This window comes from Papilio machaon, chromosome 7, assembly GCF_912999745.1.
Source record: "Papilio machaon chromosome 7, ilPapMach1.1, whole genome shotgun sequence".
Classification (NCBI taxonomy): Eukaryota; Metazoa; Arthropoda; class Insecta; order Lepidoptera; family Papilionidae; genus Papilio; species Papilio machaon.
The window spans coordinates 34,195-50,855 of NC_059992.1; the positions used below are offsets into that span (position 1 = coordinate 34,195).

General features: G+C 58.4%; 2 protein-coding genes across 2 annotated transcripts; both read right to left on the minus strand.

Annotated features, from left to right (window-relative positions):
* Positions 1–5,991: 5,991 nt before the first annotated feature.
* On the minus strand, positions 5,992–8,256 carry LOC123721117 (actin cytoskeleton-regulatory complex protein pan1-like). Its single transcript, XM_045678588.1, has one exon. The coding sequence runs from the start codon at positions 8,254–8,256 to the stop codon at positions 5,992–5,994; it is 2,265 nt and encodes a 754-aa protein (XP_045534544.1).
* Positions 8,257–13,558: 5,302 nt separating this feature from the next.
* On the minus strand, positions 13,559–15,916 carry LOC123721118. Its single transcript, XM_045678589.1, has one exon. It carries the CDS (start codon positions 15,914–15,916, stop codon positions 13,559–13,561), a length of 2,358 nt encoding a protein of 785 aa, XP_045534545.1.
* Positions 15,917–16,661: the final 745 nt, after the last annotated feature.

A 16,661-nucleotide genomic window follows, 5' to 3' on the forward strand; every position in this document is an offset into this window, starting at 1 on the left:
GGATGCTAGGGGGTCGGCGTTTCCCCCCTAGTTTTGGACGGTTGGTCCCCAACGACGGTGTTAATGCCGCCGGGGCCGCCCCCTAAAACTAAACTAAACCTAAGCAACTCCTCCGTCAATCAATCGGCCAGCAATCAAAACCTACAAAACTGTCACCACTGACTTTCCCTCTACACAACTTTCCCTCACCGCTGACTCGACCGACCTTTTGCCCGACCGGGTGGCCGGGTTGACCAACCCTGCCGCGCCGCGAGCCTTGAAGGCCCGCCATCCCACGACCCTACAGGTCCACCAGTGTTCCGCGGGCCTGCCCGGTATGGGTGGCCCTATCCGGTATAGCCCCGCGGAACATCCCTCAACAAACAGGGTAATTTTTTATAGAGGTTTTCTTCCTCGCAGCCCCACGCTCAGTGCGTAGGGCCCCCGTTTCCGCTCAGTGCGGACTTACGGTTTACTTGGCGTCCACCGATCATGAAGACCAGTGGGCGCCAAGTGTGGTGTTGCCACCAGGGTAATTTTTTATAGAGGTTTTCTTCCTCGCGGCCCCACGCTAGGCGCGGAGCCCCCGTTTCCGCTGAGTGCGGACTTACGGGTTTGTTGGTGTTTGGTTCGCGGGGCGAAAAAAGCCCTACCCCAGCAATATGCCGGGGCGTTCCCCTATCCACCACCCGGGGACGCGCCACGTCGGAGTTCACCTCTCCGCCCACTCGGACAACCGAGCAGGTCCGTGGGACCTAACCTAACCTAACCTAACCTAACCTAACCTAACCTAACCTAACCTAACCTAACCTAACCTAACCTAACCTAACCTAACCTTTTTTTTTTTTTTTTTTTTTTTTTTTTTTTTTGTAACGAGGGAAAATACACTTCCGTACCCCTGCGCCGGGCAGTGCAATGGCGCAGGGAGTGTGGGACTCGCCTACAGTCGTTCGGCCATACCCACTAAAAACCCTCATGCCCACCTTAACGCAATGACCCGAGCTTTGTACCAGCTGAGCCATAACCAAAGCTCGGGTCGCGCGTCTGACGCCGAAGCGCCTCTCCCTAAGTGGTGAAAGCCAGAGAGGCAGGATCTTTTTTGTCCTACTACCCCAGCCCCCACCGGCGGAACCAATCGGCCCGCCCTCTACCCTACTCTACGTGCCGCAGAGGGGACTGGAAAACCAGTATCCCCCCTCGGCCTCGCCATCACACATTCATCCCTCTCCTCACATCTGGCCATGAGGGCCGCAGGGGGCATGGTAAACCAGTACCCGCCCACAGCCCCCACGACCTCACCCCACATCCGGCCACGAGGGCTGTAAGATGGGCAGGATAAACCAGTACCCACCCACACCCCCCGCGGCCCCACCACGTCGCATCTGCCGGTGCGACCCCGGTTGGGCATGGTCAGGGCGGAGTCACTGCTGTGACCCACCACTGACGGCCCTCTCCAGGTGGGTCGGTCATGTGCAACACCCAACACGATGACCGACCCTAGAGTTTGGTTCGCGGGGCCGAAGCCCTACCCCAGCCGAAGCCGGGGCGTTCCCCTATCCACCACCCGGGGACGCGCCACGTCGGAGTACTCCTCTCCGCCCACTCGGACAACCGAGCAGGTCCGTGGAACCTAACCTAACCTAACCTAACCTAACCTAACCTAACCTAACCTAACCTTTTTTTTTTTTTTTTTAAAGAGGGGAATGCTTTATGCATACGACATGCCCCGGGGGGGACACGAAGTTATGCGAGATTCTCTCCCCTAGTGGGAGCATACCCGCTAAACCACCTCTGTTCCTCCTGCGCATTGGTGACGGGGCTACGGGCACGCTTTCGCACTCCTCCGCGGCCCCGTCTGCGCTAGCCGCCGAAGCGGCTCCACCACTGGGGTGGGTGAACCCACCATCCATCCTTTAGGGGAGGCGCGCCGGAACGATACGCGCCATCCTCCTTGCCCTTCGAAGCGGGTGACAGGTCCCCCCGAACCTGCCACCACGGGGCTATGGAAGCCGGAGAGACGAGGTTTTACCCCTGCCTCCCCAGCCACCATCGGCGGGTCCGATGTCGGGCCCCGCCGTTGACCCTACGGGCCGCGGAGGGGCTGGGTATGCCAGTACCCCTCCGCAGCCCCACCATACACATCCGGCCACGAGGGCTGCAGGGGGCAGGATAAACCAGTACCCACCCGCACCCCCCGCGGCCCCACCTCCAGGCATGCTCCGAAACGGACCCCACAGTCCGCCTCTGGCAGCCTCCTCCGGGTGGGTCGGCCCTGCACGCTAGACCAGCCCAGTCCGGCCCAAGACAGCCGGTCCTGCACGCTAGGCCGACCCTGGTTCCTCTTAGCTTCACCGTGGGAGGCAGCCACGGTTACTAGAGCCCCACCGCCACGACAAGGCGGGAACCGTTGGTGGGGAACCTAACCTAACCTAACCTAACCTAACCTAACCTAACCTAACCTAACCTTTTTTTTTTTTTTTTTTTTTTTTGTCAGAGGGAAAATACACTTCCGTACCCCTGCGCCGGGCAGTGCAATGGCGCAGGGAGTGTGGGACTCGCCTACAGGCGTTCGGCCATACCCACTAAAAACCCTCGTGCCCACCTAATCGCAATTATCCTAGCCTGTACCAGCGTATGCCATAACCGGGTTTTGGATATGCGCTGTTGCATTTGTGCAACTCTCCTTATTCTTAATACTATTCCTAATACTAATATTATCATTACTAATATTATTAATAATACTAAGACTATGTATACTCCTTAATGGTTAATATATATATATATACACATAAATCTATATTTACAATTACAACTAGTACTGCATTCTATAAACTACGTATATATATATGTACAACTATTGATATATTTACAAAGGCCTACGCCTGGCGCAAATGGGTGCGCCGGCGACGGCCCGTTCGTCTTCTCCGGAGAGGGGCGGATTCCGGATCGGTCTCTCGCTCCCTCTCAGCATTCTCTTTGATTGTCAGCACTCGCTCCGAGAACTCGTGGAATGCCTTCCACGCGTCCTCGGAATGGAGGATCTTATTGATGACCTCTGCGAGTGATGACGCGTCAATTCCGGTAAGTACGGCGATGGGTTGCCTCTCGGTTTCCCATGCCGGGCAGTCAAATAGGGTATGCGCAACAGAGTCGCTGGCTTCCGGGCAGTGGTGACACCTAGGTGTTGGTTCCCTACCAGCAATTCGGTGCAGATACTTGCCAAAACAGCCGTGGCCAGTCAACATCTGCACTAGCCGGTAGGAGAGGTGCCCCCACCGCCTGTTCAGCCAGTCCTGTAGCCTCGGGCGGATCGCGTCCAATGTCCACGACCCGGCCCTGGATGTTCTGAGCTCCTCTTTCCATTTGTCTGTGGCCCTATTTTGGGCACGGACTCTCCAGACTTTAATTTCCTCCAAGGATGGTTCTTCGCCGTCTTTACGCCTACCAGCTCTATGCCAATAGACCGTCGCTAGGGCGGCCGCGTCCAGGTGCCACGGCAATAGGCCCGCGATGACGCACCCGGCATCATACGACACCGTGCGGTATGCCCTCGCGACCCTGATCGCCACAGTACGCTGCGACCGCCGTATCATGGCTCTGTTCTGTGTGCAGAGGTCGTTGGCCCAAACCGGACAACCGTATAGGGCCTTCGACCTCAGCACTCCCGCAAATAGGAGGCGTCGTTTCGAGCTCGGGCCACCGATGTTAGGTAAGATGCGGCTTAAAGCCGCAGCTGTGGCGTCGAGCTTCGGGGCTAGTTCCGCAAAATGCGGTCTAAAAGTCCACTTTGAGTCGAGGGTAAGACCTAGATATTTGATGGTGCTTCGGATGGGAATCGAAGTACCCCCGACTATGATTTCAAGCCCCGACTGGGGCGCTCTTCTACTATCATGGAAGAGGATCGCCTCCGATTTCTCGAGGGCGACCCTTAGGCCCAAACTGCGGATCTTTGCCGAAACGTGTGAGGCCCCGGCAGTGGCCCGCAGTTTTGCCTCTCTCACATCGGAACCTGTGGCTACGACGAGCGTGTCGTCCGCGTAGCAAATAAGCTGGACTCCGCGGACGAGCGCTCCCCGCAGCACCGAGTCATAGCCAATGTTCCACAGGAGCGGGCCTAAGACCGACCCCTGTGGAACTCCACAAGAGATGTTATAGTTTTCCCAACCATCTTGTGTGGGAAACACGATCTTCCTGTCCCGCAGGTAACAATCGATTATTCGTCGCAGGTACAGGGGGACATTATGATGTTCTAGTCCCGCCATAATACTGTCCCAGGGCAGGGTATTGAACGCGTTGGCAATATCAAGCGACACCGCTATCGTTACCCCGCCCTTGGATTTCGCCTCTTCACAGATATCTCTAAGTTTGGAGATAGCGTCGATTGTAGAGCGCTGCCGCCTGAACCCGTACTGGGTGTCGGCCAAGTCCGGTCCCACTGAGGATAGATGTTCGTTGATGCGACCGGCAACTACCCTCTCCAGCAGCTTGCCGGCCTCATCAAGTAGCACTATCGGGCGATAGGCCGATGGAGAGTTCTCCGGTTTCCCGGGTTTCCTCAGCAGGACCAGCCTTCCCGTTTTCCACTTCGTAGGGAAATTCCCTTCTTCAAGACATTTGGTTAGTAGTGTCTTGAGTTGTTCGTCAATGCCGTGTTGAATTGCAAGAGCAAGCACCTTCCCGTGTATCCCATCGGGTCCTGGGGCGGTGCGCTTGCCCTGCAGTTTTGTCTTCGCCAAGTAGATTTCCGACTCGGATACCCCCGGGACAGAACCGGGAGGTATCGAGCCGGAAAGGTCATGTCCGGTATTGCGGGCGCTGGGAGGGAAGAGTGTCGACACTACAGATATTAAAAGTGCTGGATCTAGAGTTGAAGTAAGTGGGGGAGCCCAGGGGCGCAGCTTACTCATAACGAGTTTGTACGGCCGGCCCCATGGGTCCGACTCTAGACTACTCAAGAACTCCTCCCAGGCCCGGTCTTTGGAAGCGGTAATCTCACACCGTAGGGCCTTTTTGGCTTCCTGGTATGTAGTGTAGAGATTCCGTTCCTCCGACTCATCCCATCCTGGGTGCCTTCTACGATATCGGGTGTACCGGCGGCGGGCAACCACACAGGCAGTACGCAACCGTGAAAGGTTTCCCGACCACCAGTACACTCGATTTTGTCGCCTCGGTGACGGCCGGACTTTTGACATGGCGCAGTCGGAGATGTGCGCCAATGTCTCCGTCAGCCAGTTCACGCCGTCATTTATCTCCTTATCGTCCATTCTTTGCGACCAGGTGCCGACAATGGTAGCAAGTTCGGCTACTTCCCTGTCCAACGATCTTAAGGACCACATCTGTCCAATCTCCGGGGGAATGGCGGTGTTTCGACTAGTAGGGGGTGTTGGCGAGGGGAGAATATCGAACCGGATGTAGCGATGGTCCGATAGCGTCTCCACCTCAGTCAACACTTCCCAGCCCCGCACGCGGCATGCCAGGGCGGGACTCGCAAGGGTGATATCTACAACAGACCCGCCCTGCATGCGCACACAGGTGTTTACGGAGCCCGTATTGAGTGGTGCCAGGTCATGTTGTGCCATCCATGATAAAAGGACCTCGCCGCGGCTGTCTGAGACCGAGGATCCCCAGGCCCTTGATTTGGCATTTAGGTCCCCGGCCACGACAACCCCGTGCGGTCTTCCCCACTGGACGAGGGAACTTACTTCGTCCAGGTATTCCTCAAAATCGGTTAAAGGACGATTCGGTGAGAAATATACTCCGATCAGTACTATGCCGGCAAGTTTGACGCCTACACAGCCTCTTCCTTTCTTGGTAGAAGAAATTGGGGGGTCGCCGCCTGCGTATATCGCGACAAGATGTTCAAGGTCCCCTACCCAGTTGCTTCTATCAGGAACCAGGTATGGTTCTGCTGCTACTGCAAAGTCTATCGACCACTGTGCCAAGCTCTGTATAAACAAATCCTGTGCTCGGGCACAGTGGTTGAGGTTGGCTTGAAGAAGTCGTATGGCCATGTTAATCGTGCTCAACTTCCGCTATCTCCATTACTTCCCCGCTCGGTGGGGGCGCGCTACGTGCTACTTCCGTTAGCGCTCTCTTAGGAACCGTTTTTCTGGGCGCCGAGCAATTTAAACTTCCCAGCCGGTGCTTGGCATCCTTGCCCGCCGCCGTGCACAGGATGCAGTTCGGTTGCGACGGGCAGGATGCGGCCTTGTGGCCTTCCTGTCCACAGTTATAACATAGCCGGCTGCGGTCCTCCGCGTCGCAGCGGCTCGCCGTATGCCCCTGCTGCATACAGCGGTAGCAGCGCAGCTCTCTTGCTCTGCCGACTGTTACCCTCGCCACAACCCAGCCCACCAGAAACCGTCCGGAGGCTAGCTTCTTCGCCGCAGTAATGGGGACATAGGCCCATGCACTAAACATGCCCGATCTGTTGGGCCTTAGTGGGCCAACTCGGACTTGGTCCGCCGTACATCCTCCTTTCTTGATGATGCACTGTTTTATCTCCTCAGTTGTAGTTGCATCATCTAGCCCGTCAATCCTGATGTCAGTGGACTTCTCGGGTCGGGAGATTTTGATGGTGTCATCTTTATATAGCTCTTGGAGTTTTTGGGCCAGTATGTCCGCCTTTGGAGCGCTGGTGGCCCCCGGGATGCGGATGATGGTGGCCCCGGTGACCGCCCTGCGGAATTGGACCGACTCTACTCCTATGGTCTCTTTGAGATCAAGCTTCTCCTTTGCTTCTTTGAGGACGGCACTATATGTGAGGCCCTTTTTCATCGCGTCTTCGGTCAGTGTGACGACTACCGCCGAACTGTGCGGCGTTTTTAATTTGCGCGGCGCAGGTGCAGCAGTGTTCCGCCGTTGAGGTGCCCTGGATGTCGTGGGCACCTTTGGCGCTTTTTCGGCCTTTCCATTTTTGCCCACTCTCAGCCACGCCCAGTTCTCCTGCAATTCGTCCGGGTTAGTGGGGCGGGTTGGCGCGGCGGTTGCGGTAGCCGATGGTGGTGGTTTTGCGACCGTCGCAGGCCCTTTCTTCTTTTTCTTTTTCTTCTCCTTCTTCTTCTTCTTGGGTTTTGCAGGTCCCCCGGGGGTCGGGAGAGCCGCAGTGACCGCCCGAGACGGGCCAGCTGTGGGAGCCGCAGGTGCCGCGGGAGCCGCAGGAGCCGCAGGGGCTACTCTAGATGGGCCAGCCACGGGGGCCGCAGGTGTCTCCTTCTTCTTCTTCTTGTTGTCAGACGCCAATGGTGGTCGCAAGTTCTTAGCGGGAAGCAACCTGTCTTCCAAGGAAGCCAGGCGGGCGTTGAGCATACCGCCCACCTGGACCATTACCGCCCGACATATGTCCTCTAGAGAGGATTCTGCTTGTGGTTGTGGTGGGGGCCGGACAGGGACGGCCTCCATTGTCGTGTCCATGAGGGCGTTGGCGGAACCCTGTTTCCGCACCCTCTCCATCTCCTCGCGCAGGTCCGTCAACTCCTTGCGGAGGCTGGTCATCTCGGCTTGCAGGCGGGTGTTATCAGCCTGCAAGGCACGTGTCTCGTCAGATATCGACCTCTGAGCGAGGCCGGCAACGTCTTCTTTAAGGGCGCTCACAGCATCTTGTAGTGCGCGCACGAAGGTCCCTTTTAGATTGGATGACTTCTTCGCTACTTTTTCTACTATGTCTAGGCTAGACCCGATCCGTTTGAGGACGGTGGTCGCCGTGTCTTCGTCATTTTCCAGTGGCGCGGCATTAGATGGACCTGCCGTAACCAGAGCCGAGCGGGTTTTGCGGGCTTCCAGAACTGAGTCGAGGAGTTCCGCTTCGGCTCGTGCCCTCATCTCCGCCTCTGTCGCCTTTCTCAGAGTTTCTTTGGCGGCCGCCAGCCCGACGTACTCGCCGGTGGTTGGTGGACGGCCGCGTCCTCTTCTTTTGTGTGTCTCCTTAGCAGGGGTGTCTGTGGAGCTGCCGCTCAACTCCTTATCTCTAGGCCTCTTCTGGCCGCGGCCCTCACTCCAAAATCTCCCGTCCTGGTCTAAGGACTCCATGGAAGCATAGCGGCTGGAAGCGCTTGCCATGGAGTCTCTACTGTCTGTGTCTGAATCAGACAACCTCCTCACTCTATCTCTCTCCTTCTGTCTATCTCCTGCTGCTGAACCTAACCTACTCTCCTCCTTCACACGGCGAATGGCCCCCCCGTATACAATGGGGCCGATGGGCCGGCTGTCCGACCCACCAAGGGATTCCCCGCGAACGGGACCCTCCCGGGTAGTTTTTTCTTTGTTCGTCGTGTCCATTTTTGTTTTTTTCCCTTGAAGCCCCCCCCGGTGTTGCCGCCCTCACCGCTGGTCTCCCACCAACGATTCATCCCTTCGCCGGGCGGCGATGCTTGGGATTAGGGTGATTTTTTATAGAGGTTTTCTTCCTCGCAGCCCCACGCTCCGTGCGCAGGGCCCCCGTTTCCGCTCCGTGCGGACTTACGGTTTGCCCGACGGTGGCCGAAGCCAGCCGCCGCGCGGGGCGTTTCCGCCCAGAAAGGGGTAATTTTTTAGAGAGGTTTTCTTCCTCGCAGCCCCACGCTCAATGCGCAGGGCCCCCGGTCCGCTCAGTGCGGATTACGGTTTACTTGGCGTCCACTGATCATAAAGACCAGTGGGGCCAAGTGTGGTGTCGCCACCGGGTAATTTTTTATAGAGGTTTTCTTCCTCGCGGCCCCACGCTCAGTGCGCAGAGCCCCCGTTTCCGCTCAGTGCGGACTTACGGTCTACTTGGCGTCCACCGATCATAAAGACCAGTGGGCGGCCAAGTGTGGTGTCACCACCGGGTAATTTTTTATAGAGGTTTTCTTCCTCGCGGCCCCACGCTCAGTGCGCAGAGCCCCCGTTTCCGCTCAGTGCGGACTTACGGTCTACTTGGCGTCCACCGATCATAAAGACCAGTGGGCGGCCAAGTGTGGTGTCACCACCGGGTAATTTTTTATAGAGGTTTTCTTCCTCGCGGCCCCACGCTCAGTGCGCAGAGCCCCCGTTTCCGCTGAGTGCGGACTTGCGGGTTTGTTGGTGTTTGGTTCGCGGGGCGAAAAAAGCCCTACCCCAGCAATATGCCGGGGCGTTCCCCTATCCACCACCCGGGGACGCGCCACGTCGGAGTTCACCTCTCCGCCCACTCGGACAACCGAGCAGGTCCGTGGAACCTAACCTAACCTAACCTAACCTTTTTTTTTTTTTTTTTTTTTTTTTTTTTTTTTTAAGTGGAGAATGCGTTCCCGCATACACACCGCGCCTGGGGATGGCTTGGTGGTTATGTTGGGCTCTCTCCCGAGAAGCGGGAGCATACCAACTAAACTCCACTGGTTTCCTCGTGTCACCTTTCACCGGGGCATGGGTACACTATAAAGTATTCTTCACATGCCCCGGCAGTGATTGGCCTATGCCTCCTCGACCTTCGACCTCAGCTGTTCGCGCGGGAAACCGACGCGCCCTCGTCTACTCTTCCTGAGTGACGAGCGTCCCCTAGCTCGCCACTCGAGTTCTATCAGGGTGGGATATGCCGGGCGAATGCCCGTCTTCTCCCTCCCGTGCGGCGGCTGCGGGTGGCGTCTTGACTAGCCGCCTCCCTTGCCCTCTCCGCTTCCTCTTTAATGTGCATTACCGCCTCACAAAATTCTTGGACGGCCTTCCAGGCTCCATCCGATTCCACCATTAATTTAACTGTGGCCGGCAACGACAAATCATTGCCCACTGCGGCCACGAGGTCCCGTCTTTGTTGCGTCCATGCCGGGCACTCCGCCAGCGTGTGCTGGGCAGTGTCCTCGGGGCAATCGTCACAATGGTGGCACACTGCAGACGGCTCCCTCCCGATCCGGCGCAGGTAACTGCCGAAGCAGCCATGCCCCGACAGCACCTGCGCCAGCCGGAAAGTGACCACCCCGTGTTTCCTCCTCAGCCACGCCACGAGAACTGGACAGATTGCCTCAATTGTCCTGGCACCAGCCCGCGTCTGGCGGAGGCGGCGTTGCCATTTGGCAACCGAGCAGGTCCGTGGAACCTAACCTAACCTTTTTTTTTTTTTTTTTTTTTTTTTTTTTTTTTTTTTTTTTTACGAGGAGAAACCCGTTTATGAGCCGTCTACCCGCTCGGGGGGGAGGGAGCGGGCAGGTGTGTCGGACTCAGCCGCTCCCCCGGCCCGTAAATGACCGGAGGGGCTACTACCGACCAAAACTCCTCGAAACCGCCATCCCGCTTGTGCCGGGGCTAAGGTGACAGTTTCCCTTATCCTTGTCCCGGCAGAGCGTTTGTCCTTTTAGGACCCACCTCTCGTGGCGCACATGGCCACATTAACCACCTCCGAGTGGGTGACGGAGAACTGCCGCCCTACTCCTACCAGGTCCCCCAACCCGGCACCGACCAATACGTCTTTGTAAAATAAAAAACTATTAAGACGCCTGGGCAAAAGCCCGGCGTCGGCGCATCGGTCGGCGGCGGCGCACGGGATCCTCCTCCGGATCATCCTCCCGGCGCCGCTCGTCCTCTTCCTTTTTCTTCATCACCGCCTCGCAAAAGGCGGCGACGGCACTCCATCCGGGTTCACTGCCGACCATCGCAGAAACGACAGCCGGCAGCGAGGTGTCAACTCCTATTTGGTGCACAAGCACGGCTCTCTCCTCAGCCCATGCTGTGCAGAACGTCAATGTGTGATCCGCGTCGTCTTCCGCGGCATCACAGAATCGGCACTGCGGAGTGCGCTCCCGTCTGGCCACGTTGCACAGGTACCTCCCGAAGCAGCCATGCCCCGAGAGGACCTGCACTAGGCGATATGAGAGCGCGCCCCACCGTCGCGTTAACCATCCTCGTAGGACGGGGCGGATCGCCGCAATGGTGCGATGACCCGCTCCCGGCTGGCTCAGATGTTCGAGCCAGCAGCGCTGGACAGTGTCCTTTGCGCTTCTTCTCCACTCTTCGATCACTTCCATGCTGGGGACCTCCCCCCGACCTTTGGCGTCGGCGGTTTTCCAATAGACCTCCGCCAACGCCGACGCCTCCAGTTCCCATGGGGGAGTCCCAGCTAGCACGCATGCCGCCTCCAGCGACACGGTGCGGTATGCACGAGCCGCTCGGAGCGCCACTACCCTCTGCGATCTGCGCAGTTGGGCTTTATTGCGGCGCTCGAGGGCATCCGCCCAGATAGGGGCTCCGTACAACGCCATCGACCTGACAATTCCGGCATAGAGGCGACGACAACTCGCGCTCGGTCCGCCCAGATTAGGCAATAACCTGCTCAGGGCGAACGAGGTGCGCGCGAGCTTTGGTGCCATCTGCCGGAAATGTTCTTGGAAGTTCCACCGGCTGTCGAGTACAACTCCCAGATATTTCATTTTGGACCCGACGCCGATGGAAACTCCGCCCACAATCAGATGAGCGCCTGGCGGTGGCGCTCGGCGAGGCCCGTGGAAACACAGGGCTTCGGACTTCTCCAGGGCCACCGTCAGGCCCAGACTCCTAATCCTGCCCACTACTTGGGCTACTCCGGCAGTAGCTAACACACTCGCTTCCCGATAGCTACTGCCCCTTGCCAACACCAGTGTGTCGTCCGCGTAACAGACGACGCTAACGCCACGGAGAGTCGGGCCGCGAAGGACCCAGTCGTAACCGACGTTCCACAGTAATGGCCCTAAAACGGAACCCTGTGGGACGCCGCACGACACTCTTCTCTGTCCCAATCCGGTAGTTGTGGGATATACCACTGTCCTGTCCGATAGGTAGGCCTTAATCGTCTCACGCAAGTACAACGGGACCCCATGAAAACAAAGGGCCTCCATTATACAAGCGTGAGGCAGCGTGTTAAAAGCGTTGGCGATATCTAAAGATACCGCCAAGACGACGCCGCCCTTAAGGACCTCCTCTTCGGCGACGGCCCTCACCCGTGCAATAGCATCGATGGTGGAGCGGCCGCGCCGGAAACCATACTGGCAGTCTGCCAAATTTGGCCCTACTCGGTCGAGGTGTTCTGTGAGGCGGGTCGCAATAACGCGCTCAAAAAGCTTACCCGCCTCCCCGAGCAGGACTATTGGGCGATACGCCGAAGGTGAATCCGCCGGTCTCCCTGCCTTTCCAATCAGTACGAGTTTCCCCGTCTTCCAGTCGTCTGGGAAAGTATGTTCCTTGAGGCACCGAGTAAGGAAAGCTCGGAACCTGTCGTCCAGTCCGTTCTTTAGGGCCAGGACCCATATGCGTCCGGGGATCCCATCGGGGCCTGGGGCGGTGTTTTTGGCCTGAAGCCGTGACACAGCCGCCCACAGTTCCCTTTCTTCCACTTCCGGGACTTCCCCGTCCACATCGCGATTTGAAGTCGCTGGCGCAAACACCATTGATGGCGGCACAAATTCCTCCCTCATCGAGGGGAACAAGGTCTCCACTACCCTGACCAGTACTTCTGGGTCCATGCTCGCTGTTAGAGGTGGGGCCCAAGGCCTGAGTTTGCTCATCACGAGCCGATATGGCCGACCCCAGGGGTCGACTTCAAGCGACGCCAGCAGCTCCTGCCAGGCCTCCTCTTTCGCAATAGCGATGGCCACCCTGAGGGCCTTTTTCGCGTCCTGGTAGGCGGTGTAGAGGCGCCTCTCCTCTTCCTCGGTATGCCCGCTTCGTCTACGGCGACGACGGTACCTGGAGTACTGCCGCCTTGCTGACACGCAGGACACACGAAGACGACCGAGATCTTCCGACCACCAATACACCGCCGTCCGAGCCGGAGGGCGCACCACGCGGGGCATCGCGACGTCACAAATGTGCGTGACCGTTTCGTGGAGCCACTGCGACTCGGACTCTACTACTGTCTCGTTCGGTATTGGATTCCAGCTTGCGACCAGAGACGCCTGGATCGCCGCTTCCCCGTCAAGTTTTTTGAGGGCCCACCTCGGGCCGATCTCCGACGACGACGCAACACGCCCAGGACCGGAGCCGCCAGGGAGGGGGGAGACGTCAAACCGAATATACCTGTGGTCAGACAAAGTCTCCACACCCTCCAGGACTGCCCAGTCCCGGACGGTTCGTGCCAGGTCCGTACTGGCGAAGGACACGTCTACAATTGAGCCACCCTGCATCCGCACGCATGTTTCCGTGTTCCCTACGTTCAGGACGACCAGCCCATTCGAGGCAAGCCACTCCTCCACCAATTCTCCCCTCGCATCCGTGGTAGGGCACCCCCAGATCGTGGACTTAGCGTTCAGATCGCCAGCCACGACGATCCGGTTTGGGCGGCACCAGGCCAGGACCGAGTCCATTTCCACGAGGAACGCTTCAAAATCAGACAGAGGCCGGTTTGGCGAGAAATATGCCGCGACTACCATCACCTCGCCGCACAGAGCCGCGACGATTCCTCGGCCCTTCCGCGACCTCCTTATCATGGCGTTGTTTGACACCGCGATTGCCGCCAGCCCATCGTCATCGCCCACCCAGTTGTTCCTCGCGGGAATGAAGTAGGGCTCAGTCACCACCGTAACATCTATCGACCACTGCACCATGCTTTGAATCAATAAATCCTGAGCTCTGGCGCAGTGGTTGATGTTGGCTTGCAGGTATTTATTATTAGCCGTCGTCGTCATTTTGTGGTGTTTTCTGTCTCCATCTCTACTTCTTCACCGCTCGGTGGTGATTGTGCCTGTTGCGGGCTGGCTCTGCTCGCAACAAATACTCTCCTAAGCATCCTTTTCTTGGGGGCCGAGCATATCTTGCTCCCCAAGAGATGGTTAGCTGCCTTCCCAGCCTCCGCACACAGTGTGCAGTGGGGGGCAGCATTACACTCTGCGGCGCGGTGTCCCAACTGGCCGCACCGGTAGCACTGAAGCCCCCGGTCGACCTCCGCAGTACACCGCGCCTTGACGTGGCCAGAGTGAAGGCACCTGAAGCACCTCAGCTCCCTTCGTTCTAGGAGCTTCACTCTGGCCGAGACCCATCCGACGAGGAGCTTCCCCTCAACCACCCTCTTGGCGGCTTCAACGGGGCAGGAAACCCACACGGCAAATAGACCGGACCTCTCCTGGCGGAGTGTGCCAACTTTGATACAGTTTGCCGCGCATCCGCCTTTAGCCGCGACCGCGGCTGTGACTTCTTCTTTTGTGACGGAATCGTCTAGTCCCGCCACTATCATCTCCGACATTTTAGTTGGACGGGAGACGGTGATGTCGCCTCCGTTCCCGAAGACCTCGCGAAGCCTCTCCGCGAGGAGGTCCGCCTTTGGCGCGCTAGTGGCACCGGGGATTTCGATGATGGACGCCCCGGTTGCCGCCCGCTTGAAGCGGACGCTCTCAATTTCTAGGTCCTTGAGGTTCACCTTTTGTTTTGCCTCAGCGAGAGCCTTGGCGTATGTGACCCCCTTCTCCACAGCCGTGGGATGTAGAGTCACCACGACTGCCGAGGTCTTGGGGGCCCGCAGCTTAGGCGAGGACCTGACCTTCTCTTGCCCCTTCTTCTTCGTCGTGGGCGCCGATCTGGTGGTAGTCGGCGCCTTTTCTCTCAGGCCCCTCTTAACCACCGACGCCATGGTCTCCTTCATGGAAGCAGGCGCCGGCGGGAGGGGACGTCCCGTCTCTGGTTTCTTGGCCTTGCCCTTCTTTTTAGCGGCCTTCTTTTTTGTCTTCGCCTTTTGGCCCGGATGGGCAGATTGGGCCGCGGCGGAAGAAGAAGAAGCGACGGCCGGCGCCAATGTAGAGGTAGGCGCCTTCTTTTTTCCTTTTGCGCCAACCTTGATCCAGCCCGATTGGACTGTTTCAGGGAGGCGCACTTCAGGCAATTCCGCCTGGGTAGTCTCCAGTGTTTGGCGTGGACGGCTTGCCGGGGGTGGTGGTCTGGCTTCCGCCTCGCGCCTGTCATGAGCCAGTGCCGGTCGCAGGCGAGGCTCCGGATTTAGGCGCGGCTCTAGCCCGTCTATTCGGGCGTTGAGCCGGTCCGAGAGCCTGCTCAAGATCCGGTTTTCTAATTCCTCCTCCGTGGGTTGCGGGCATGCCGCTGTGACGGGTTTGGGTGACACCCCCGCCTGCGACACGCACGCCTTCAGCTCAGCCACCTCTTTCTTTAGTGCAGCCATCTCCGCCTGTAGGCGGGAGTTGGCCGCTCGCAGGAGCCTCGTCTCCTCATTGACGTTCCGTGACGTTAGACGTTTTGCCGCCGCCCGGATCTGCGCAACCGCCTCCTTAAGCGCCTTTTTAGAGGTCCCTTTTAGGTTACTTGATTTGTCGCAGACGGCCGCCACTGCCGCTGCGCCAAGCTCAATTTGTCCGCCGAGTTCAACTGAGCCCAGCTCATCTTCGTCTTCTATTTCAGATGCGGAGGTCTCTGAGAGTCGGACCCCCGCTCTGGTCGATCGCAGCCCCATCGTAAGCTCGGCGACGTCCTTCTCCGCTTCCCACTCGAGTTGTCGCCGGGTGGCCAATGCCAACTCCCGTTTCGCTTTGGCGAGCCCAACGTAGTCTCCTGTTGTAGGCGGCCGCCCTCGGCCCTTCCTTGTTCCTGCCACTTTGGGCGAGGGACCCGTCTCTATATCGCCTGCCGCGGCGGCTAGATGCCGCTTCCGACCAAGACTCCCCCATTGTCCGGGGTGCTGGTCTGCACGGTTCTCTGGTGCCTCAATCTCCATGTCGGATTCCGACGTGTCACTGAGTGTCGGTATGCGCTGTTGTTGGGCGCTAGGCGCCGCAATGGGAGCGCGCTCCAGCCGCACTCTCACTTCCTTTAGTTCGACGCCTTCTATTGAAGGGCGCCTCGTCACCTTCGAGTCCAAATCTCTTGCTATCAGTTCCATAATTCTAGCCTGGGTCGTCGTTGTGTTTGTATCTGAAAGGCAGTCCTTGCCCCCCCCAGAGTACGAGGGGCAGCCCGCGGCCGAAGCCACGGGGAGGGATTCTCCCCCGGCGGTGCCGGAGGTACCCTCCTGGGGTAGTTGTGTTTTGGGAGATGCCATCATTTACTTTTACTTTTTCCAGTGTTGTCGGACACCGGAAACCGCCTTTGGTACAGGGTGGGGTCCCGCACGGCCTTGAAGGCCGTCATCCTCCGACCGAAGTCCGCTGCAGTTTATAGTGCTGCCGCACTCCGATGTTTGCACGACCTGGCCTGATTTGGCCTTACGGAAGACTCAAACCGACCCTGCCGCGCCGAGGGCCTTGAAGGCCCTCCATCCTACGACCCCTCAGGGTCCACTGGTGTTTCCCGCGAGCCTGTCCGGTATGGGAGGCCCTGTCCGGCGTAGCCCCGCGGAAGAACACCCCACCACTCCGCACGGCGGCACCTCGGTGCACGTCGCGCCCTGCACCGCCCTGAAGGCGTGCCCTCCTCCGGGTGATTTTTTAGAGAGGTTTTCTTCCTCGCAGCCCCACGCTCAGTGCGTAGGGCCCCCGGTCCGCTCAGTGCGGATTACGGTTTACTTGGCGTCCACCGATCATAAAGACCGGTGGGCGGCCAAGTGTGGTGTTGCCACCGGGTGATTTTTTAGAGAGGTTTTCTTCCTCGCAGCCCCACGCTCAGTGCGCAGGGCCCCCGGTCCGCTCAGTGCGGATTACGGTTTACTTGGCGTCCACTGATCATAAAGACCAGTGGGGCCAAGTGTGGTGTTGCCACCGGGTAATTTTTTATAGAGGTTTTCTTCCTCGCGGCCCCACGCTCAGTGCGCAGAGCCCCCGTTTCCGCTCAGTGCGGACTTACGGTCT